Genomic DNA, 25,891 nt, shown 5'->3' with positions numbered 1-25,891 from the left:
CACACCCCCATCCCAGCCTTGGAGACAAGAGAAGCTGCTGGGTGCCCTACCCTTCGACTGATGGCACTCCAGGACTGCATCACTTTCTGACTCCGTGCAAAACCAGCCAAATCTGAACTGAACTGTCTGAGCCGTCACTTCCTTCATCCCTATGCCTTGACTAGGTGGACAAATGCAATCTTCTCACCAGTCTTGCCAGCTAACCCAGCCTTGGACACTCAGCACAATTAACAGCACCCAAAAGAGGACATGGATCCTCTCCCCTTATAGCGCAGCAGTCACTGCTCTTCCTGGAGTGCAGAGGTTCACTGCCTTATCATGCCTCCATCGGAAGGGAAGGCACCAGCCACCAGGAGAACGGATATTCAGAGCCATCTCTCTCAGACACTATGCAAAGTGCCACTTGTTTAACAGGAAACATTTCAGTTTAACTTTAAACTGTCTGTGAGCAACATCCAAACCACTCTACCATCAGCTAAGCTGGCAATTGTGGAAAGCCTCTAAGGCAGATGAAACCCCTGTCAAATCAAGTTCATGTCACTCTACCCCTCAGCTGGACTTGAACACCATGCAGAACTCAGCAGTTCAGTTACGAAATTTGAAGTAGATTTGAAAAAAATTTTGTCAAAAAAACCCAACCAAACAAAAATAGTAGAATTACGACAGCACAGAAAAGTCTGTTTTGATGAAATGGTAGCCAAATACTCTTGGACTAAGCAAGTGAGCTGCTGCTGCAGGTTAAATTAGCTCGCGGAGTGTAACGCATTTCTGTAACCAACCAAAACCTCCACTTTCTGCATCTGGTCATCTGACGGGAACATCTCTGCACATGTGAGTCTTGAGTGTTTTTTCTTGTCGTGATCCACTGCAGCCCAGCCCTTGTCTCCACTCTTCCCTAAGGCTGCAATATTGAAGCTCATAGTCTGTCATGTTTATCTACTCCAACAGCCTTTAAACGCTGCTAGGTAGGATCACTGCCCAAAGGGTTATTTCTAGAGCATGTGAGAGAGGCCACCTCTTCTGTCCCCTCGCCTGGTGACTGCAGTGAGCAGTGCCTCACCGGGGGGAGAGCGCAGCCTCTGAGGCACTGGGGAAGGTGGCAATAGTGACACAGTGCCAGCAGCGGCTCTGTGGTGTGCGCGTCTATCCAGCAACAGAAATGAAAGCGGCTTCACTTCACGGAGACTGAAACAAAAACTTCCGGTAAGTGCTCTGGGTAAATTCTTTTTTAACATCTCCACTTCTTGCTATTCTGATTTATGAAATGCCTCACGTTTCTGAAACTGAATATAAAATTATCCACTTAATGACCATACAGAAGCAAAACGCTACGGCTACTTCGTTTTAGGATGACTCAGTTCTTCATGTCTTTGGCTCTTTATGGCTTTATGACTTCAGGACCTGATTTGGCTGCCTCGGTTTCAAATGAGGACAAGGCATGCAGTACAAGAAGACGTACTGTGTCTGTTCCCAAAATATATGTACAGAGATTTTAAATAAAACTTCATTTATGAAAGCCTTAAGAGAGAATTCCAAGATTCTTCAGACAATGAAAACAACACAGATAATAAAATTAGCTGGCTGGTCTTGAAAATTACAATGCTGATGTGCTCTAATGAAATGAAACAGAGGCAGTGTTTGCTCTGCAGGCTGAGGCTGACTCCGTGCCAGCTCGGTTTCTGGAGGCAGCTCCATCCTCTGGAGGCTGTGTTGGCCGATCATTTGCATACCGACAGCTAGATGCTTTTCTGGTTCTGCTCTACCTTATAGAAGTCTGGAATCTGCGGCCTGGCAAAGAAATAAACCATCTAAACCTGCTCATGTTCTCACAGGGTACAATTCTGTTCTGCAAAGAAGAGGGATGAAGCTTTACCAATAGCAGGCTTTCACATCCCAGTTGAGCAAATGCTTGGAAATAAGAGTGCATCTTTAAGAACATTATTAGCAACACAAAAGTCAGAGAAGTGACTCTCCAACTGGGTTCAGTAACAGCAGCATATATTTCATCCCTGTTCAGTCCCAGCATCATCTGTTTTTTCAATTACTTGAAATGACTTTTCCAAACCAACTTCTTTTTTTTCCCCTTTTTTGGTGATGTACATAATTTCACTCCTTTGGGTATATCCTCTTGACACTGCTTTTTTATATATAGCCTGTACCAAGCAGAATTCAAGACAAGAGGAAGAAGTTAAGTTTAGCATAGGAACAAAGGATACCTTTGATAATTTTTTCTTGAAGTACAAGTGGAGTAAAATATGGGTAATCTTGTAGTGATGGAAGCTGATAACTGTTCTACCAGTTCAGGCCCAGGGTAGCTGAGCACACACACATCTCCCGCTAAAGCCAGTTAAATGGAAATTCAGCCATGCTGCATACTGATTGCATTACGAGCCCTTAGTCCTGCTACAGGACAGAAAGCAAGTTCAGGACCCCAAATCAGCTTAGAGTAAATGAGAGGTAAGTGATAAAATTTAATTGATATGGGTATCTTAAGGCCATAAAGGAGCTGGGACTGCTGTATTAAAAGGTAAGAAACAACCCTAGGAAACAAAAGCAAGCATAACATTTCTTGGAGAAAATCAGCTGAGGCCTTCAATTCTGCCATTTTGAACCTCTGTAGGAGAAGGACTTCTACTTCTCTGCTAACTGAAAGGTCTTGCAATTCATCTACAGCTAATTCTTCCATGCGTCAGATAAAAATGCACATACCACCTGTATTTTCATCCTACTTCCTGTGGCCCCTAGCAATTTAGTGCTAAAATATTTGCATGTAGTTATTTCCAGTTGTACGATTTCCAATTCCTATTACGTTTTTGAATAAACGGTGACTTGAACCTCTGCAGTATAAGATGCAGTTATTCTAACAGCAGCTGTTATGCTGTGGTGGTAATAATGCCACTTGCAGCATCTCTGTATACTCTCCATTCTTCTCATTGCCCCAGGTAAAACTTAGACTTGCCATCCTTTCTGTCTCAGAGAACAAACTCAGGTAGAGAAAAGAGGCTGAGCAATAGAAAAGCTGCTGCCTTTAATTAAATCATAATGAAGTCTCTAATTGTAGCCCAGGGAAGAGTCTTTTAAATAAACTCATATGTTTTATAGCAAACACTTGAGATGCGAGGTGGAAGTCAGTCACTAGTTTTATAAATTAGCACATCTTTAAATTGCTCTCTACAAATAACACAGAAAGAAAGCACCATTAAAAACCATTGACCTGCCTTGAGCAAAAAAACCAGAGGCTTCTTCTTCTGCCCTCTCTGCTGCAGCTACCACAGTCTCCTGAGTCTTTTTGTAACTCCCTAGTCAAGCTGCAGTACATTTTCAAGATTTTTCAGAGCACCTATTTTTTACAAAAAGAGAAAATGATACAGACTCCAGGCATTTTTTCCTAAACGATCTTCCTTTTCAAAATATACTAACTTCAGTCTAGCTTACCTAGATCAGAGATGGCAGCAGCAACCCTGCTATATGCAAGGATTTCCACTTAAGCAAATCTCTGCGAAGACACACACATAGCAGCTCTGTAGCAAGAAAACACATTGTCCCTGTCTCCCTCTACAATATATCTTCTGTCTCCTTCCTGTCTCACTTGAGAAAATGTCTCGTCCAAAGTTTCACGGCTTTTGCTTTCTCCTTTTTCTAAGAAGTGTTGGTACTATAGAGATTAGTATACTTTAGCCATAGAAAAATCAAAGAGCCTGGTAGTTCTGAAAAAACAGGACCAGGCTAGACTGGTCAACTATCAGCTTGAAACACAGAACAGCGCTGAGGTAGTTTCAGTACAGATTTACCGCATCTCACTAAAACAGATCACATTGTTCTGAAGTATCATTTCTATGTGAGTGGAAATTACCACCATCAAGAACAACACAAGTTCTGTAAAAGCACCAAATAGAAACAGATATTATACCAGAACTAAAAATCAAGGTCACGCTAAACACACACTAGTGTGCCACATATACTAAATATTTGCTGCTCAAATACTGTTTTTCTCAAGTTTATACATTCTGATTCAAATGCCACAGTAATAACATAGCAGTGATAGAAATGCTCAACAGGCCAAGTCTGTTTTAATTACAATTACAGATTAGGTGTCTAATTTCCAGTCTTCCCTTTCACATCCTTTTATTCCAATGCCAAAGAAAATCCACAGTGAGGCATTTATGTTTGTACATACTATCCTCCTGACTCCATGTCCAGCTTAATAAATTTATTAGCAAGACAAGTTGTACAAATGCTGTGTCTGCATTTCTTTCATTGAAGCTCATTATTTCCTTCTCTTCCTCACTTTTCCATGTTAGAATGCATTCAGCATTTTTGCTGTTTTCAGCCACTAAAAAAATGTTGGGCTGGACCCATACATACACCAGTGCTGACAGCCAGGAGCAGCACTAGTGCCCTGCCCATGCATCCTTCCTGAATGGGAAAATCAGGTTAACTGATAGTCCAGATGCTCCATGCAGCCAGCATGGGGCAGGGTGGGTGAAAGAAAGCCAGCAAGGGACTTCTTCAGCAGAACAAAGACGGAGGGAACCATCGAATATGTGCAAATGTACGTGCATTTCAAATTTGTGAAATAACTTACAAGAGGAATCTTTTCCAGGAGAAGTGAGGAAGGGGAAAAGAAGATGATGAAACGGATGTCTGAGCTTTATTAAGGCAAAAAAAAATCTCTGTGAGAGCAGAAGGGCAGATAACTGCCTTTAATCTAAGTTCCAGCTCAAATAAAACTTCACATTTGCTTTGCCATAAACTAGGTTCAGCCACTTTTCTCAGAGAAAGGTGTTTGTGGATCATGCCTCAGCTCCATGTTCAGCAAAGAAAGAACTACCTGTGTAAAGAACAAAGATGACGAAGTCACAGGTAAATAATGAAATTGTTACCCACCGCCATAGTCTAATCACTTAACTGTGATACAGGCATCGGTATGGCATCTACATTGCTGAATGCAAAGTCAAAAAAGAGAGAAAATTATTCAAAAGTTAAGGACCATGTATTTTGACTGTTCTTTTTCCTGGAAAAAATTGGAAAATACTGCCCCAGAAGGCTGCAGAATCTTCTTTAGAGATCTGCAAGACTCCCTGGGACAAAGTCCAACAAACCCAGACCAAATTTAGTGTCAATCCTGTCGTGAGTAGGAGGCTGGGCTATACAATCTTCCAGCCTGAGTGATCCCATGATTTTTGCAAACTGCCTTTCTACAAGCTTAAACAGCCTTTAAAGTTACCTTCAAAATCCAGAAATATCTATAATTCACTAGCAAATCAGCACTTCATAAAGTTGCATCTATGCCTGTACAACTTGTACTTCCCCAGCTAGCAAACGTATCACTCTAATGGGTGATGCTGCCTCACACTGTGCCGTCTCCACATCCACTTCTTCACTACCTAGGAAGCATGAGCTGCCTTATTTCAAATTAGTTAAATTACAGGTATTATTCAACCCAAAAGTAGCACAAAGTTGCACATTGAATAAAATTATTTACTTCAGTTAAGTTTGATGTGCTGGTAGATTATTTATATAAACCTATGGTAGACCAAACCACTCAAATAAAACACAAATGGGGATGGTGTATATACATACATAAAGCCAGTTTAACTAAATAAAAAATTTTAAATGTATCATTAAACATCAATGTATGTGTAAGGAAGGCTGTGGTTTGGCCCTCCAGGATCCTAACATCCTCTTTTATTAACTTTTTTCCATGTGGGAACTCTCTACTTTGTATACAAGTACTGATGTATGAATATGTAAATACTGTCAATATTTCATTTTCTACAAAGTGTCTATAAAACACATCAAGTCAGGACAGCCCTGGGCAGACATGGCAAGTCACTGAAGTAAGCAACACACACTTTAAAAATAGTCCTCGTTTATTTCAGAAACAGTACATCTCATAAATACTTGACCTGTGCGTCCACAGACTCCATAAACAGTTTGATAAGCAATTAGTACTGTGCAACCAACCCACGTATGAGTACTGCTCGACTTGCACATTTTGCATTTCAACATAGCACCACATTGCTGAACACTAATTAGAAATAGCACTTGTTATCCACTGTGTGTAGACATACTGTCTCAAGAGGACTGGGATTTCACAGGAGGGTATTTCTACAGGCAGAGATAGGAATGAAGATTAACCTCTTTTGGCATGGGTATCTACTCTAAGGGGCTGCAGGGACTACCCTTAGGGCACACTCGTATACTGCCTTTGAAGAGTTAACAGCACATCATTCTGTTTCAATCAACCACACCCGATCTCAAAGGCGGGGCACAGCACCCAAGTACAGGCTTCACAGAAGGAAAAGCAACGCACAGATGAGCTGGGAGAAGAGAACAATGCTACGGACAATGCAGTATCTGAGGATCTTCTTTCCCTTGTATCATCCAGACATATTCACATTGCAAAGATCTTTGTTAGCTCCCACAGGTGGGAAGTTTGGGACTTCAGGTGAGGCCACAGGGCTCATTTGGTGTCACGCTGATCTCCTGGTTTTGTCCGTGAGCTGGGCACTTCCAGTTTTCCTGAGGTAGCAGATAGAGAGGTCTTTGTTTCATACCTTTAAAAGAAAAAAAAGTGAAGGAAAAGGGGACAGGCAGACAGATGTGTTGGAGTTTCTTAGGAAAGATGCAAACACGCTTGATGTAAAACACATTTCTGAAACACTCCATTGGGACAGACAGCGCCAGAGCCTCCAAAAGCAAACCTCACCCTCTCAGAATCACCCTGAAGAACAGTTAGAGGATTATTGTGGCAAGTTACAAAACAGTTAATCAGAGAGGCATGACTTTTCATAAATAAATGGCCAGGCACCTGGCTCTGCAGGGCCCTGAAATTCATGCAGAGCGGGCGTCTCACTTGCTAACTCCCCGCAGCAGGTAAAGGAAGAGGAAATACACAGTACTGACAGCAAGGAAGACAGTGCTGCTATAGCAAGGCATTAATAGAATTTATGTGCAGAAAGTATTTATCAGAGGACAAATATACCCACTCCTTCTGTTGTTCTGCCAGTTTTTCTGCCAAGCATTTTACCAGGACAGGGTCTACTTTGGAGTCAAACTTGTTGGCGAACCAATGCCCGTAATTCAGAAGCCATCTTAATTCTGCGGCCCCGTAGATGCAGACACTGCGAAGGTGGGTACCAGTGCAGGGAGGATACAAATGGTCTTCAAGATAATTCCATTTCACCAGACGAGTTTTGCTTTGTAGGTCTGTTATGTCCTGGGCCGACCTTGGAACTTCCCCAGGTACCCCAGGAACACGTACAAGAGTCGCCCAGAAATGTTCATCCGGAGAGTATGTATCCCTTGACCACTCAAAAAAATCTTTTGCAAGAGAGCTCTCAAGGGTATACTGAATAAATGCTCGGCTTAAAACAAAATAGGCACTGCCTACAAACACCTCAATATTATGAGGTGGCGGATTCTTGGAAATGTTGGTTTTTACAGGCATCTGCATATATTCATAAGGCACTTTCATAAGTTCATAGTGATAAGTAAACCGTTCTCTCTTGCTACTGCTTGGCTTTATAGTTTCCAGCATGTTTCCTCCACCAAGTTTCTTGAGTTCAGCAACCAACTCAAAATTTGACCTCAAAGGGAAATCTTGGCCACACAAATTAATAACATACTTCCAGGGAACTGCAGAGTCCATCAAATCAGATAAACAATTGAAATCTGCTTGCAGACGTGAAATATGTGCATAGTCCACTGTCTCCAATTTTGATGCAATGAAAATATTGGGGAAACATTTAGCTAGATTGTTCATAGCAGATTTGAAACTTTTTGCTGCTTTTTGGTCATAATGGATGCAGTAAATATTTTGATGACTGTACAGTGAATGTATGAGCCTTTCTACCATTACTGCATCTTTGTGAACAACCAAAGAATAGGCGATTGGAAAACTCTCCTCCTCTGGAGAAACAGGCTTTAGGTGGTATTTCCTAAGTGAACGATACAGGTGGCAATCACTCGTCATTGCTATGACATCTTCGTCAGCTAAATCAATTATCTCTTTTCTTCTTATCTCTAAACTCTTGCCAATTTCATGGGGATCTTGTTCATATATAGATGAACAATTGATTTCATACTGGAACTCATTTCTAAGGTAGGAATACCTGTTTCTAACATAAGAAGAAGTGCTTAAGAAGTGCTCAACCAAATAAATGCCCTTAGAGGGAAAAAAGTGTCTTTCGACATGGAGGAGCTTCAGCAGTGCAATCAGCCACCCCGTAACACACAGGATCAGGATCTTCCTTCGTGCGGGACATTTGTAGGGATACTTGCGTCTCTTCATTCTGCAAGAAAACAAAGCCATGATGGTATTTTAAATCAGGAACAACGCATCAGAGACAATTCCAGCTTCAAAGACATGTGCACACTGGTCTGTCTACCTTAGTAGGACAGGGCACTGGAAATCTGCAGTTTCTTCTTAGTCATCATGTTAATTCAGAGACAGATTTTACCACAATAATAGGCAAAGACTTCATTACCCTGCATTAGCTGACTGAAGGCAATAAACCAACTCAGATTTCAGGTGATTTTCAGCTAAATAAGACTTGGAACAGTTGGAACAAGACTCCCACTGTTTATTTTCCAAACCTTTTTTTAATTTCTTATGAGTCACAAACTGAAGTACAGCAACCCCTGCATTGGCAGAAACATGACTGTCCTCTAAGTGAGTAGGAAAGATTGTTTATTTTCCCGAGTAACTCCAGGGGATTCAATGGGACCACCAAGGGGATCTCTTGTGAATCTGCAAAGAATGTGTGCTTAATGGTAGATATTAGTATCTAAAAAAACCCCCCACATTAAACTGAAAGCTTTAGAATTCAGTCAGAGCGTTCTCGTCGTCTCTAACACTGGGGCTGGCCCATGAAAATGTCCAAGGGGAAATTAATTTTCTTCCTGTCCTTTCCCAACAGGGTCTGACAAGCCCGAAGTCCTCCTTGTGTCCAGATTTCTTCTGGAAAATACTGCTAACCTCCCCTGAAGAAAGAGACAGATGAAGACAGCACTTCCATCCACTGGAATGAGTATATAATGTAACCTTTTGAAGGCAGGAAGGGTAGCAGTGAGCAATAGCGCATCTATCCTGTTCTCTGCCATGTGACACAACCTCAGATGTGACTGCAAAAACACACATGGTCCCTTTTTATGCAGCAGGGCATTCCTGTGCAGCAACTTAACAACTGAGGTATTACCACAATAAAAGCTAAATACAATGATCCTCTTTCCATATAGCTTCACTTTACCAGCTGAGTGCAAGCAGCATTGTTGTTATCTCTGAATTAAAATTAGACCAGGGTCCACATTCAGGTGCAGCATTACACTTGGCTCTACTTCGCTTAAACTAAGCTCTACTTTGTCTCTAAATTTAACAGCTCCCAATATTTTCTTTTGAGAATAAGACGTTCCAGAATACTTCAGAGTGAATACAATGGTGGGGCCACCAGAAGTGGCTCAGATGTGCAGATCCCACGTATGCATGTAAAATCAAGTATTGAGGTGTGTGTGCAACACTAACTGCAAGACTATCTTAGGCATCTTTAGCATACGCACCAATGTCAGGTCTTGCAAGCTGTAGCTTCAGTTAAAATGCAGCCTGTCAAGGCAGGGCTGCTTCATTAGTCTGTTGCCCCTGACTTTCCCTTTCCCTGTGCATCTCTCTCCTCGGTATTTCTCTTCTGGGGGCAACACAGAGGAAATGCCACCTTCTTTTTTCACCTGGGGGTGCCAGGTATAGACCAGGGAAGGGAGCAGGGTAAGTCAACACGTACCTATTTTGTAGAAGCCAGACCTCAGCAGGTCTCTGCAGGTTTTACAAACAGCCTCCAGGTATGCTAACAAAGAGAAAAAACAGATCTATCTCCACACAAAGCCAAAAATCCCACCTTCCCCCTTAGCCAGCAAGTGCTTTCCTTCACGTCTTCTCCAAACTAATCCTAGCTCAATGTCTAATGCAGGTCTCCCCTTTACCTAATTCCTTCCCATACCTATGTTCCTGAAGAAAAGTTGCTCTCAAAAGCTGCTCCTAACCAAAGCCAGGTTTCCAGCCAGGTGGCGGAAGCTCTGCAGAGGGGAACACAGCTAACCTGCCCCCCTTTTTTTCTTTGGAGGGAGAAGACCTGTGTGGTGCGATCTCCCTGTGAAGCCCACTCTGTGCCTCTCTGCCCGGTGGTCTCCCTGGCTATCAAGGGCAACCCCTACTACTCCTGGCTGAACAGTGATCGCCTCGTCCAGGGACCAGATCTTCCCTTCCTCTCTACCACCTTCAAAAAGGCAAAAGAGAGCCTGGACAAAGAAAAAGGGTGGGAGGGAATATCCTCCACTGCTCCAAAACCCCTCTATCTATGGTAGCCCTGGCCAGCTTCCATACAGTGCCAAACATTCTGTTTCTAGGCAAACCAACAAAAAAGCCATCACACCACACTTACCTTCCTGAAACTACCAATCTAGACCACTGGAGCCGGGTGCGGTCCGGAGTTACACTAGGATGTGCAAGAAATCACCTGGACAGCACTGAGGTCTCCCTCTTTGCAGCTGATGAGCAAAGGATCCACACTCAGGTCCCTGAATATGCCTATGGTTTTTGGCACTGCCAACCACAAGACACTATTGTGCCATATAAAGAGGTCATAGAAATCCAGAAGACTGTGGTGACATGGCTCAAATTCCCTGTGGAGGAAGGCATTAAGGAGCACTGGTGAGAAATCTCAGCTCCTCCACTGAATCCCTTGTTTATGGAGGATCTTCTCCTGATCCTGGCCAGCATCTGGTCAGATGAGAGCATCCACAGCCCCATCTATTTGCTTGTTGTTTTGTGGGGGGTGTGTTTTCTTCTTGGGTTTTTTGTTTTGTTTTGTTTTGGGAGGTGGTTGTTGTTTTTTTTTTACAACACACACTACATCACCACAGTAGTCCAGACAGAATCAGGCCATGTGTGACCCCAACCACTCTTAAACCCTCTAACATCTCTCCAGCAGTGCAGTTCACCACCACCAATATCCCTCTGTACCTCCTGCTCCATCCTTATCACATTAAATTCATACTCTTTTGTTGCTACCTCTGAGGCATTCCACAGCCAAGCTCAGTATATCAGTATAAGGGCAACAGCTCTGCTCTTTAGGAACAAATCATTTTTCTCTAACCAGGATGCAGTTAGTTTCTGCAAAAGACCAAGATTTCTTGAGGAACACTGCAAGATCAGGGAATGAAATCCCTTGGGACAGAAGGGCCACAACAAATCTCATCAGGTTTTGATTCAAGTGCAAAACGCCTGTTTCTCACCACATGCACCACTCAAAGTCCCACTCAGACATAGTAGTGTGCTGTACATGCAGTCCTCGCTGGAGGAGGAAGGAATGAATGACACACAGCAGATGGGAACAGGCACCTACAGCTCCCTGAAGCACCTACCTGGGGTAGCACTGACCAGATGCTATCTCCAGTTATCTTCCTCACAGTATTTTTTTCTCAGGTTCTTCCTTACTATACACAGGAACAATGTTCCCTCTTTTGCACAAAGATTTTGTACCAGGAAGGGAGCTTGGCATTGCCACCTTGCCTTGCTTTGTAAAATGTTTGTACTTTCTCTTCTACATGTGAGAAGACTCCTAAGGAAATTAATGGAGACTGATCTCATCTTGTGACCAACACATATCAATCACACAGCTGGTCTATATACACACATATACAGCATCTAATCTGGTCAGGGCATTTACTAGCTGGGATGCAAAGTACTGAATGATTCAGAGAAGATAAATGGCTGGTTTTATTTTTCCTTTGCATCTGTAATGCAAGAACAAGAGATGGTCAAAGAAAACAAACAGGCAACAAATACAAGGGAAACACATTCATGTTGTGTAACAAAAAACACATGTTCTGACACAACACATAATTATTGCCTGTCATAAGGTACCTTAAAGACCATGAGCTCAGCGGGATTCAAGAAGGAATTAGGCAATCAGCTGGCCATTGAGAGTTTCCAGAGTTACCTTCGCCAATACATAAATACGGACAGAAAGCTAAATTCCCTGGAACCAGGACATCAGGCAATTACCAGCTGCCAAGACTTCTGACTGGAGGTTTTTACCAATAAAAACGTTTCTTGTGACCACCACTCTATTCTCTGAATCTCCTTTTATCTACTGCTGGACCAGAAAAGGGATTGCTAGTTAGACCCGTGACGGCAATATTTGTAATCCACACAGAGAACAGCCAGGTTTTCCCCTGGTGCCTTTCGCTGCATTTTTTTTTGTATTTTCCTCCCTGCAAGTAGCTGTTTTGGGCAGCTTTACACCCTCAAACACTTCAAATCATTTGCTTTCTGCAACTGCGCAAGCTGCGCATTGACAAAAAAGGAGGAACAAGGAGGGTGGTGGGAGTATTTCACACCCCTCTGACAAAGTTCAGCCACCAATCAAGTCCTTCCACCCACCGAACACTGTGTTGGCCTTAGTCACCAGAATAAACCCTCCTGAAGGGACCAAGCAAAGGCTGAGCCTTGCCGCTCTTAAATTGAAACTCTCAGTCCTCCCCTCCAAGGCGCCTTCCAGCTAGGCTCAGCTGCCTGTGTCGGCCTAAGGCAACGATGCTGACCTTGTAGAAGGACCAGAAAATACACAGCACTCTTCAAGCAAGCAGTGGAGCTCCACTCCCTCCCATGTGCTTCAATCCAGTGCACACACCTTGGTTTTTTGGAGGCTGCAGAAGAATTCTGCAGCTTTCCTGTGGCTCACGCAACACTCATAAAACCCGATAAAACACATAACACCAGAGGATAGGCATTTTCCCCTGTGTGCTGAAACCATTGAAAGTTATGAACCGAGCTATGGCTAGCTAAAGGAATCGCTGGGAAGGCAGGCCAAGCTGAAGGCAAAAGCATGCTAGAAAATGCATATAGGACACACGCTAGAATTAAACCTTGGTTTCTACTGACTTGCACCAACAGGGCAAAAGAGGGAGAACGTGGAAATAAGAACTGAGGAGATAACACATATGTATCTATAGACATACATATATATATTTTGGGTAGCACAGCAAAGGTTTGGGGAAGTGAAGTATGGCCTGATCACAGGAGAGTATCTGTGGAAGACCTGCTGCCTCAATAGTCACTTCCAGCTGCTATCAGCCAGATGTGCAGAAGTTTACCTTCCTGCAAAAAATTGTTGCTCCTGCTTGCAATCTTATTCCAGCAATGTGTGAACATAAATTAACAGCTTGCGAAGCTGCAGATTACCCAAGAGTGTGCAAACCCTTACAGTGGGCACATCACATATGTGACAAGCAGTGTTTGCACCCATACACCACCCATAGGCAATTTGCTTGGGTAAATCACACAGCACGCTAGATACCCAAGCTCATACTGGCACACTGTCACAGTGGTAAAAGTAAAGTGCACCTATAAGGCCAGAGAAGCAAACTGAACCAGTGGCTATTTCTCTTGTCTTTTACAATACAGATTACTATAACAACACAGAAATGTTGAATTTCTACTGAGAGACCGTAATTGCTTGAAATGTTAACTGCTTGCAAGGTGAAACCAAAGGAAAGGCTAATTAAAGGTAAATTAAAGCCTGCTTTTAGGATTCTTCTGGGAGAGAAAAAAGAAGTATTAAACCAATTCTAATTCTAGCTCCGCTGACTCATAACATTTCTACACACCACCAGGCACTGACCCTGTGGACTTCCCTAAGCGTGCCTTTGGGGCGTGGCTAGTCCAGATCTGTAGTGAGCAAAGACTGCAGCACATCATGCCTGGATCTGACCGGGCGCCTCTCTATCGGAAGGAAGCAACACCCGCAGCGCAGCACCCCACTCCTCCCCCTCTCCTTCCCCCACCGACGCCAGTGCAGCCCGGGCTCCCAGACTCTGCGCTGGGGTGGGTGCTGAGAGGGGGACGGGATGGGATTCGGCACCAGCGCGGAGCCACCGGCCAGTGACTTTCCCCCATGGCTGCCCTTCACCATCCCATTCCTCCAGGAGTCACCCCGGCTCCCGTGAACAGGAATGGGGGCGATTTTGCATGGCCAGGCACTCGAGAAAGGCAGGAGCCTTGGGCCTTCAGCAGGCATAGGTCTTCTCTCCAGATCCTCCCTGAGTTATGCAGCCCTTTCACAACCCCTGGCTCCCAGGGAAATCCTCCTCTCTCCACACCACTCTTTTGCTAAACCTCCCAGATTTTACCCTCTCCACGTTGGCTGAGAACAAACATCAGCATTTGTATCAGTCTTATTAACAGACTCATTATCAGTTTGTTACATCAAACTTTAATCTATGGCAATTCATCTGAAGTTTTCCACTGGAGAAATCTGTGTTTCCCTCGTGGCTAGCACCATAATGCATGACACACAAGAAGATTTTAAAAAATCTGGAAAGTCCATCCCCCAAGCACCGATGGCAGCTCTTAGCCTCTCAAAGAGCATGCCCTCAGCTGCGAAGATTGCTGTGTTGAAGGTTTCTTTATTAATAAAGCCATGCACACTGTTCAGGATTCAATCACGAAACAAAATCAGGTGAAGTCATTGGGAGGGGGAGGAAATCCTCTCCCAGGCGCTCAGGCTTCAGGTGGGAAGACAGCACGGTGGCTGGGCAGCAGTCCAGCTAAAAGCTTCCATTCATGAACCGCAGGCATTAACTACAACTCTTCTGACTGACAGCAAAGCTCTAGCATGCTCTCTCTGATACTGAAATTTAAAAAAGCAATCCCTGGGAAGGGTTAAGCAAGGGTACTGCTAAGACCAGATGCAACCTGGTCAGAAAACCCCGAACAGCTCGCTCTGTAAGCCATGTGAACAAGCAGGTGCTTTTGCATTTCACTGGCACTCCTGAAAAACAACTGCGTTGCCTCAAGTCAATATATTTCTTTCATACTCAAAAGAAACATGTGCTATTTCAGCATTTTTTATTTAAACTGAACTGAAAAAAGTTCTAAAAGAAATCCAATTTTGAACGGGAACAAAATATCAGAGATGGCAACAATCCACGTTTTGGCTTAATTTGCAATTTAGCTTTTTTGTTTCATCAAAATTAAGCTGGATTAGAGCAACCTTTGCTTCTTCATTTGCATTTTTCATAATAAAAAAGATGTTGCATCATTCTCTTCTGTAAGAATTTATAAAGAGTAGCAGTGGCAATCCTGGCCTCTGAGGCAGAGCCTAAGAGTCATGATCTGCCTGCCTAAAAAGCTCTTCTGTAGTTTCACCTGAATACTGTGTAATTTTTGTCACATTCTGATCTAAGCACACTGGCTAAGACCACTATGTGCTATCACAGAGGTAGCAAGGTCATTGCAAGTGAAGCTTGTAACTATCCTGTATTATTTAATCTGTATTATTTATAGTTCTGTAACATCAAACATCTAAGATGCTACAGAAACACCACCAATCAGTGTAAGCTATATTTAAATTAGCTTTGAGCGTGCTTGCCTGAAGTTTCACTGTATTAACCAAATCACTGCAAAACTAGGCCTTTAAAAACCGTTGCATCTTCTTGGTGCTATGCAGGCAAATAAATCGTCATGCTGCTCCTCAAACTATTATCTCCGCTGTTTCCATAAACCCCACGTACACAGAGTAACAGGAACTCCCAGTCTGTGCAACTCAGCAATGCCAATGTCGTTCTTGCACAGGAGGGGTCTGCAGCTCTCTTCACCCTGAGCAGGAACAAGTTACCGTATCTCACGTTCCTCTTGCTCTGCACGGCAAGTCTCACCTGCAGTCCACACAGTCAACCACCTCTTGCTTCCCTCTATCGGCAGTAGAAATCAGAAAACATGAAAACTGACTGCCTTGCAGCAAAAAAAAATAGTAGACCCCCCTGACACTGAAGAAGCAGCCCCAGCCCCACCAGAAGCCTCTGTTCCTATTTTGCAAATGACTCATCTATGGCTACTGGAAACAGCCTTCTTGAGAATAAAGCAGTTATCACAAAGCTGTTCCTTTAAAGTAACAGTGGCATTATTCAAGATAATTTTTCTTTAAGTCAAAAGTCAAAGACCTGGGGGTATTTACCTTTTATAACATCTACTCCTTCCTCCTTCTCCCCACCTAGCAAAAACTCCCAGGGGGCAAACTCAGCCATGAAAAACAGTGCAGGTTCAGCCAAGCTACTTTGATAGAGATCATTTGTAACTAAAAAGTACCCAATTAAGAGTTTGCTTTAAGCCATCCAAAAAGGGCAAATGTGTCATTGGCCTCATCCAAATCTGTGGTGTTCTTCCAGCCTCTCCTAGGCACTGCAGAGGTGCTCCCAGTTTGTCTGTATTCAGATCGCACTGATTAATTAACAGCTCGTCGACCACTTTGTTTGAGACTATAAGGAATTTTGCAACTCCCCAGCATTTCATTCCCTTTCTTCATTGCGTCTTTTCTGATATAGCTTGTGCTCCACTAAACACAACTGCTTCAGTGATTAAAGGCAGAAAGCTGCCAGTGGATCCACGGAGCCCACAAGCTCCCTGGATGCTGCCTGTAGGGTGGAGCTGTCATGAACCGCCTGGGTCCATCACAGGAAACCCAGGGCCTGGTGGGGCCAAGATGCATCAGAAGCCTCCCTGCAGGCAGAAGGATAAAAATCCTGCTTTGGAGGTTGGGTTTTGTCCAGGGAGGCTGGAGGGATCTCTGCTCAGAGCAGGCTGGCCCTGTGGAGAGGGAAAGGTGCTTCCGACAGCACTGAAAGCAACAGGGTCAGCACTAGCACAGGCAGGCAGGGCTACCCGAGGCAGCTTGTAACCTGTCTGCCTGCAGCAACCAACACATCGCAGCTTTCCTGAGGAACACAAGGTACGGATCAGCCACTGTCCACTGGGCCCCCGCTCTGCCCTCTGCCAGTCCTTCCTGAAGGACCTGTTCAGTAGGTGAGCAAAAGTCCAAGCTCAACCACCAACTACCTTGAGCTATAGAAAAACAAAAGCCATGATCTCCCTTAACATGTAGCCCTATCGAATTTATAGTACTTCTCTTCTACTTTAGCATTACCCGTCAGAGAGGTCTGTGACTCTCTACAGTTGGCTAGAGATGGCACAAACGATTTTTGGTGTCATGCCAGATGGCCAGCTGGTGGGAACCATCTCTTTATCTGTTGTCACATCAGCTTGGGAGTGGTTAACCTAGAGCTTGGAGTGGCAAGATACGTTGGCTGCTACCAGAACAGGGATTCTGGGAAAATTCAGGCTCAGCAGATCTGAAACACATAGTACTTGCTACAAATGCTGTCATGGGGCAGCCTGCTTTTGTGCTTGCCACAGAGCAAGAGATAAGTGAAAAGGTCAAGTCTGAATCCAAGTCTGTGGAAGGAAAGGAAATGGAGAGAGCAGATGCAGGGGAGCAGGTGTGCTCCTACCCCAGCATCTTATTCTCTCTCCCATGCAGAAGCCTTTCTGTCAACCCACAGCACAAACCAGGCTCCTTGCTTATCACAGGTTAAAAAAATTAAAAGCGAATGGGTGCTGAGAAGGAGCAGCAGAACAGAGGTTGGGAAATGATGCAAGAGGAGAATGGTGAAAGGGATCAATGAGGGTATGTGCTCTCATGTAGGTAGCATTAACAACAAAAAAATCAAACAGAGCAGCAAAACAGGTGCTTTCTCCGACTTGCTAGTCCCCCATCCCTCAGAGGCATCCGAGGCAAAACCAGTGCCTACACCTTTCCTTGGAAACCAGGTCACAGAGTATTTCAGCAACCAACACCATTACCATAAAATAGCAGGAACTATGGGAACAATGCCCTCTCCTCCAGGCAAAAACACTTTTGGAAAAGTTCTCCCTGATAAAATATCTCTGTTTGCTTAATACATACCAGCTCACACAGCAATGCAAACTTGATCGAGCTGTTTGCATGATCAACTCTGCAGAAAGACGCAGTTAGTTCCTTCAGGTTTCCCTCTACTCTATACAGATCAAGTCACTTGATGGGTCTCTTGGGAAGGTAGAGGGGACAACGTTCCTGGGAAGCTGGGGAAGGAGGAAAGTAATGATGTGCTTTGCTAAGCAATTTTAATTTTTCTTTTTTTAGTAAACTGTCTGAATTAAACTTTTAACTCTACTTGATTATTCAATGTTGCTAAGTGGGAAACTTAATTTATTCATGTGCTAGTATTTACTGCTGCTAGCTGGTTATTTCCATCACAAAATTATCTATTGATAGGGTTCGGGGTGCTTCTGTAGGAATACTTTTTATTGGCATTAAATCTAGATCAATTGATTCTATCAAGTTTGTCTGGTTTTCCACCCACTTTCCCTGTACTGGAGCCTCAGCCTGTGCCCCTGTAACATAGCGGCGCCCACCATCAGCCTCGTTCTTCATAGCTCACCCCCTTGTTTCGACCTGCCTGATGTAATACTTAGATTTCCTTTAAATGATGGACACCTAAAGAGCTAAGTAACTACAATTACTTACAAGCTGCCTTATGGCCCTCTAATTGCGAGAAGTGGCAAAATACACTGTTACTTTTAGACCCAAGCCTAATTAAAGGATAAGCCTGCCAATTTTAAGACCCTGAAGACTTAAAACAACACAGTGCCCCAAGGAAAAACAACAACAAAAGTCTACAGTTTACCACAGCCTGTTTTGTGCTTCCAGAAGAGGAAAGAGCTTTGCACCACATACATGGGAAACACAGGTTCAGCAAAGATTTGGCAATTACAGGTATCACATATGACTTTGTCCCAGTGATAAACCTGAGGACTCTTCATTGCACAGGACACATAGATCTGTGTTTCCTAACAGAACCTGCTGTGCTGACAGTAAGTTGTTTTGCTTGTCTGTCTGCCACTCAGTCCCAACCCTCTATATGTTCTTTAGAAAAGGCTGGATGCTCTTTTCTAGTTGCCTCCAGTACATCGGTGATCCATAATTGCAGTAAAATATCTAACATTAATACCGGCATGTCCATGTCCCAGGGGTATGTTGTGGTAAAGAAAGTCAGTGTCTCTGCTCTCTGGCCAGGAAAACAGGCAAGCAACTTCTGCAGGGTCGTGCAAGAAGACAGCAGCACAAGAAAGAAGTGAACCTGCCTGCTCTGCATCCCCAGCTAATCTGAACTGCTTTACAATAACTTTTGATGGAAGCTGTTCTGGTGGAGGCCTGAAAAGAAAAATCTCTTGGTAAATCCCTTGGTACATTCCAAACTATTCTGTCCTGCCAGTCAGATGATTTGCAGCCCTGTTAAAGCAAGGAAGAGTTTAGAAAGCCCAGGGATGGTCGTCCATGGAAATTCTCAAGCCTGATTGCTTATACTTTGAGTATTTAAATTCTCTGACTTTAAGAGATGGGAGTATCCATGTTTGCCAAATGCACCATAAAGGCAGGAGTCAAAATCAAAACAAACAAAAAAAGTAATTATTTTTAAAAAACACAAACCCCGGTAAATAGAGTTTACTCACTACTAATTTGGGGCAATCTAGAGTTTAACAGCTTCTCTCCAACTCATATGAGAATTTAAAATACTACTACTACTATGGTGGAGAGAGGGTTAACCTTTACCCCCAAACTACTGCATAACATAAAAATTGGGCCCAAAGGGCCAGAACTTGTGTACATTGGCAAGGAGTAGCACCGTAAAAGAGGGTGGAAGTTTCCATTAGACAGGGAGGCAGGAGAAACTGCACCACGCTGCAGAAAAGCTCCCATTAACAGCTCAAAATACTTCTCCATTTCCTTCACCTCTCCACCAAGCTGTCTGCAGACTCTCGTCTGCGAGCCCCCACTGTTAATCACCCCCGTCGAGTCAATTCCACCCACGTCAAAGTCTTCACCGCCAAAGTCACAGCTTGTCACATCAACAAGATCATTTCAAGGAGAGCTGCAGACCTACCTCCTGGACTATGCTGTGGTCTCTTCCCCTTGCGGAGCTCTTCAGGATGCTCTGTCCCAGAAGTTCGACACGGGCACGGCCAGCTCAGTGGTTGAACAAAGTCCTGGTGACTGCTCCATCCTTCGGATTCCTTCAGCGCCCACAGCCTTCAGATTTATCGGTGTTTCAAGCGCGTATGAAGTCGGATGTACAGAGGTAGCAGGGACAACATTGTTGCTTGCAAAGATTAAGAAAGAAAAGTGTAAAATGTTAGCTGAAAAACAGCGAGAAAGAAGGCTTTGTGTGATAAGCTGTGGAAGCCATTATCTGTATAAGAAGAATATACTTTTGTTTACTCGCATAGCATTTCTAAGCACTAAGAAGATGGGGGAAAAAAACACCATAAAAAGAACAGATCACATCAAAGCAACCTAATTTCCTTCTATGTCAGGGTGAAGAGGACTTGGGGAGAGCCAGGAAAGCACCAAGATATAACGAGTCTCTCTGTCAAAAGCCTCACCAAGTTCAAGATTTGCATGGTACTTCAGATACTGAGGCTTCAGGTCTCAGAGGCCTTGTTCACTCTACAGGTAAAATAGCTCCTCCACCAAGCCAAGGCCAGAAGTTTGGGCTACTGGTATCACCCCCAGAGTCCTGGTGATACTTTCTGAAACTCTGTTCAGACACTTCGATCTGCATTGCGAGTTCACCTATATTAAGTACCTCATATGGTAGACGATGTCTCTTACATGGCGAGTAATACATTTTTGTGCCATTATACCTAAGGTTTGCCTCTGTAAAGGTTACAAAGAAATTTGAGGAACTAAACATTGTACTATTCGCATGTACCACAAACAAATACCACAGCACTTTCGCTCGAGGAAAGCACAGTAGCGTTACTCCTAGGGCATATGTAGCATTCTCCTCTCTATTCATGTTTCAACCAAAGTATTGTGCGCAGCAGCCTCCTCTTCATCAGCAGCCTTCCATCTCATACAGATTTATAAACCGCACATCTCTGTACTATGGAGCTTATTATTTGTGCTCCGTTCTCCAGTGTGGCAGGAGCAGCCTGAATCTCATAAGCTCCAAAAAGAGGCCTGGGTGCCACAGATCCACAGGATCCCACAGTCCTGCCTTAGCTCGATGGGTCCAGCACAGCAAATTCATACAGTGAGACCAGTTTCCAAATTCCCTGCTTAATATTTGGCACTCCTTCTATGCATAAGATGTGCCGTGGCATGACAGTAGCTGGGTCAACTTTACCCCTTTTCAGTGTGATGGGGGGGTACAGTGGCCAATGGTATCAAATGTTATTAATTGATAAAAAAATTAAGAACATAGCAATATACAGATTATGGGAACTTCCTGTGAGACAAAAGCTCCCAGCACATGCAAAATTGGAAAAGGTCTGCAGACAGCGTAAGATTTAGGGTGCCGGCTTGTCCTTGCTTGAAAATCAAGCCTGCAGACAGACCCCCCCATCAAACAACGATGCACCACAAAAACGCACACAGGCCAACTGCACTTCACAACGTCAATCCAAAAGGAAAAGGTCTTTGATTAGCACCAGGGAATGCTGCCTGGGCCAGCAGCTAGCTTTCTGACACACCATGCAAGCCACATTGCAGTTTGACAACACAACAGAGCATGAGGATGTGTGGGTCCCTGATGGGCTGGTATGTACACTGTCATCTGCTTAATGATGTGTCTGGGTGTGATGTGATTAGAGAACTCTCTTTCTTCACAGTTGTCCTTCTTGTACTCAAAGCAGAGGGACCTGTGTGTCGCACTTGGTCTCGTTGCAAATCCTGGTGAAGCCTTCTTCATTTTTAAGTTTTTCAGCGAGAGGTCTGATGAGGCTTGACTTGTTGACAGAGTTACACAAAACTTATCTCTCTTGCCGGATTCAGCACCCTGCAGTTTATGTTGCAGAAATGAGCTTTTTGTGACTCACCCGCTACGTCCCTTAGTTCCTTTATCAACATTTCCCGGGAGACCTCAAAAGCCGGAGTCACCGCGTGACTCCCGATGCCTTTCTGTAGCTGTAACAGCTACGCAAATGCCGTAAGCTCCTGCTAGAGCCCTCTTAAGCATCATCTGTTAGTGAGACCAAACATGCTTCATCAGCGTGCATCAGGACAGCCCACACTCCTTACCTACTTCCTCCTGAAGTCACTTTGTCGCGTAGGTACACAGTAACCACCAAGACTAACGGCCGAGCAGGTATGTCAGCATCTCTCTGGTGCTCCACTCCTAGCTCCAACCAATAGCTAACACGTTTCCAAAATCCCTGCATCGCCCTTTGCTGAACTCTTTCTGCTGAAGTCTGAAAATGCTCTGTTTCCATTCTGTTAGTGGACAGAAAGCTTCTTGAAATCATACTGTATGCTGCGGACATCTGCTGAGGCCCTCAGCCGTATCTGGCCAGGCTAAACAGCTACCAGGCTGACAAGATCTGCATGATCAACAATCTCTGGACTTACCTCTATGTTCTCAATCAACGTTTCAACATTTTCTGGGCTGCCCTGAATCCTATACATTAGCACTCACCGGTTTCTTTATACCTAACGACAGCACATGGCTTTGACCCTCTGTGCTTTTTCAATTTTACCTTTGGTTAATTCTTCCCAGCTCACCTGGACCCCTTCTAAATAAGTTCAGAGATCTAGTCTGAGCTAACAAGGCATTTTTGAGATGATGACAGGCAGTCTGCTGACTGACTAGAATAATTTGCACATATTAGGCCAGAAAATAGCATGCACAGTATAGGTTATAATCCACAAAATCTACAGAACCCAGTACACAAGCCATTTTCAGTGTCTGGTCCACTTTCCTGCATCCCCAGTGTAATCCCAGCACAGGGGTTATGCCAACACAAGCAATTCGAACCTGAATGTATCTCTTCTCACCATTAGCTGAGTATCCCCCCTTATCACCATTACTGCTTTTCAAAATTTGTAGTCCTTAAGAATTCCTCATTTATATGAATCGTGTGTCAAAAAGCATTAGTCAGAGTTGTTTGTGATCTTTAAATGCCTTTACAGCTGGGCAGCATACAGAAAAATACACAAGAACTGGACCAAAACCCATCAGTATCAGATATGTAAGACGAAAAACCACAGGTGTACAAATGTAGTAGCATCTCAGTTCCCTTTCTATGACTGTCTCAGAAAAGTTACGGGCGTGGAAGAACAGGCACATCACATCACATCACACCACATCCATAGCGCCTGTCCAGCCCAGGATGTTGTCTCAGAGCACCCAAAACCAGAAAGAGCAGAAGGAGAACAAGTAATCACCAATATCTTCGCCACATGTTCTTTTGGTTTCCGTTCCCTTACAGCTCAGCGGTTTCCAAAGCCAGGAGTTACAACTTTCTGCTTATCATGAAATTTCAATTTCTTCCATCCAGATGCTTTTGAACCCACATAAGTTTTCTGACATCCAGTAGACTGGGCGGGGTAGGGTGGGGTGTGGGGGGGGAGACACAAAACATTCTACAGCTGACCTGAGTATTGTGTAAAAACCCACTTTCTCTTAACTTGTTTTCAATCTTTTGCAGTCCAGCATCACTTGACTGTTGTAGTTCTCGGTCTGAAAGACAGCAAGCAGCTCTTTCCTGTTCACCGCCTCCACCCCCGTCGCAAGTTTATCTACCGTATCTACCCCTCAGCTGTTTCTCTCCCAGGCTATCAAATGCAAAAAGATTATAATAAGGAAAGTTTATTTATTTTAAAAGGTTACTATTAAGGAAGTTTGCCTAACTCAAAACGAAGCAGGCTGGATTATTGACTAGATCTTTGGAACAAGTCAGAGGATGTTCAGTGGAGCAGATCCTCAGGTGGAACACAGCGGACAAGTTAACCTCGAGAGAAGTTGCTCTTAAGGTCTCCTTCCACAAGCCTTACTCTGTCCACCCCATAACGAGAGAGAAGCTGCTACTGTCTCTCCTCGAGGGAAAAAACATGTATTTCTGACAGGTCCTTGCTGTTCTGTTACTTTTTGTTTCCTCAGAAGGAAAAAGAGCCTCTTTCCGTACTAAAGAAATGAGTAAGTGCACTTGGCAAATTAAACACAGCTACTGACTAACACGTACGTTTTCAGCAATTTACTGAGAGACAAAAAAAACCACGAGAGACTTCACCCAACATCACAACCAGCCCGGTTCCTGTTACCAAACCACACGCGAAGTTGGTATAACTGTTGCGCCTCAAGAAAAGCTTAGGCGGCTGCGACAGGCGGGCACCCCTCCTGCGAGCCGGGCTGCAGGCAGGTGTGCGCCCGGACTTCCAGCGCCGGCAGCCTCTTCACCGCTGCCTCTTTCTGTGCCCAGGCGTCAAACCCCCGTAATTAACTTTTAAGACGCACGGCGCCTCCTTACCAGCGCTCCTCGGCAGCACCCGCCCGCGCCGGCACCGGCACCGACCCCCCTCCTCCTCCGCTGCCGCCGCCGCCAGCACCGCGCCGCGCCCGGCCCGGCCCTCCCCTCCCGCCCCCGCGCAGCACCGCCCCGCTGCGCGCCCGCGGAGCCACGCAGCTGCCGCCTCTTCGTCTTCCTCCTCCTCCCCAAACTACGCCGCCGCGGCCGAGCCTCCAAGTTTGCGCCTACGGCGGAACCGCCGGGAGGAGGCGGGAGCTGCTGCGGCTCCAGCGCGCCGCTCCGCGCGGAAAGTTAGGGCCGGGCCCGGCCGGGACGTGCCCGCCAGCAGCGCACTCACCGCGGCGGAGCGGAGCGGAGCGCGGCCGTCCCGAGCCGGCCGCTGCGGACGGGGCGCGCTCCTCTGCTCGGAGACGTGCGTGTGTGTGAATGTGATGTGTGTGCACAGACATGTGTGCGACACGGCACCCCATGACGTGGAGGAAAAAGGAGGGGCCGCCGCCCGCCCCGCAACCTGGCGGGCAGGAGGAGGCGGGAGCGGCGGCGAGGTCCCCGGCAGCGGAGCGGGCGCGGCTGCCCCTTCCCCCGAGCCGGCAGCTGGGCTCGGGAGGAGCCCGCAGCCCGTCGCCTCCCCGCTGCCCCTCCTGCAAACTCGGCGCGGAGCGGCCCCGCTCCTGCCCCTGAGGAGGCGGGGCGGCCGAAGGGGGAAGCGCAAGTATACGCGGCGGCCGGGAGGGAGCCCGCTCGGGGGAGCGGCAAGACGGGGCTGGGCAGGGCCCCGGTGCCCCCCGCCGAGCCGCACCCGCCTCCGGGGACGGGCCCCCGTGGTGGCCGCCCCGCCCGCGGCCCGGGGTCCTCGCCCTTCCCCTCGGGGCGGTGGCGGCCTCTGCTCGGCTGCCCCGGGAAAGCGCAGACGTGCGAAGGGCCGGCCCGCAGCGGCCCCGGGCGAGCGGCGGGGGGGGGGGGGGGGCGGGGGGGGCGGCGGTGGCGCTGCTCTTTTAAACTAATAAGCTGCGGTCTGGCTTTAAACCTCTGCTAACAGTGAAATAACCCGCCCCTGCGCTGGAATATTGCAGTTCCCCAACGACTTCCAGGCAAAGGCCGGTGTTTTCAGGTCAGGCTGAGCTGCCAGGCTCCGCTCTCCGAGCGCCTGCACGCCGGGTGTGCGGGTCCGGTGGGAAACCTGGAAGACACCCCCAGAGCGGAGAGCATCTGCCTGCGCCCGCAGCGCAGACCTTGCAGCTGGGCACGGCGGTGACAGCTCAGCTGAAGGCCGCTAATTGCTTAAGCCACTGGAACCGAGTTATATGTAACTGTATGCCTGACCTCCTTCCACAGAAACGTAAGTGAAATCCAAAGGACACAGCTGCTGGACAACACCTGCGGGTTATTCTGCTATACTACTATTGGTCTCTGCAGTAAAACTTTCTCCCAGAGTCAAAACCAAAGCCCAAGCAACAACAATGCCCCCCACCCCCCAATCCCCCCAAAAAACATATATATATATGAAAAACTCAAGAGTTCTTTGAATCCTGTTCCATCTTTGAAATGTTTTACTCCCTGTGTCATGTTTAAGCTTCTTTTCTTTATATGGCCAGAAACTTAAATTATTCAAATTCCAGATCATCTATATGATTTCCTACCTGGATGGTTACTTGACCACTGGTGACCAGAAAAAGGGCCTGAGTCTCCTATATGCAGTTGTTCATTCTCTCA

The 25,891-nt window shown here is 45.6% G+C and overlaps 1 protein-coding gene across 4 annotated transcripts; it reads right to left on the bottom strand.

Annotated features, from left to right (window-relative positions):
- Nucleotides 1-6,076: 6,076 nt before the first annotated feature.
- GCNT4 (glucosaminyl (N-acetyl) transferase 4) lies at nucleotides 6,077-24,550 on the bottom strand. 4 transcript variants are annotated; one of them, XM_059833929.1, is made up of 4 exons: nucleotides 24,516-24,550; nucleotides 19,816-20,031; nucleotides 6,993-8,297; nucleotides 6,077-6,560 (listed from the first exon to the last, which is right to left on the bottom strand). In XM_059833929.1, exons 3-4 carry the CDS (start codon nucleotides 8,294-8,296, stop codon nucleotides 6,467-6,469), a joined length of 1,398 nt encoding a protein of 465 aa, XP_059689912.1. In that variant the 5' UTR covers nucleotide 8,297; nucleotides 19,816-20,031; nucleotides 24,516-24,550; the 3' UTR covers nucleotides 6,077-6,466. The 4 variants fall into 4 exon arrangements, with proteins under 4 accessions (XP_059689912.1, XP_059689913.1, XP_059689916.1 ...); XM_059833930.1 differs by lacking the exons at nucleotides 19,816-20,031; nucleotides 24,516-24,550 and adding an exon at nucleotides 9,780-9,798; XM_059833933.1 differs by lacking the exons at nucleotides 19,816-20,031; nucleotides 24,516-24,550 and adding an exon at nucleotides 9,780-9,798 and having other exon boundaries at nucleotides 6,077-6,525.
- Between the last annotated feature and the right edge of the window lie 1,341 nt (nucleotides 24,551-25,891).

The sequence above is a fragment of the Gavia stellata genome, chromosome Z, assembly GCF_030936135.1.
Source record: "Gavia stellata isolate bGavSte3 chromosome Z, bGavSte3.hap2, whole genome shotgun sequence".
Taxonomy (NCBI): Eukaryota; Metazoa; Chordata; class Aves; order Gaviiformes; family Gaviidae; genus Gavia; species Gavia stellata.
This window is presented reverse-complemented; position numbering and strand designations above follow the sequence as displayed.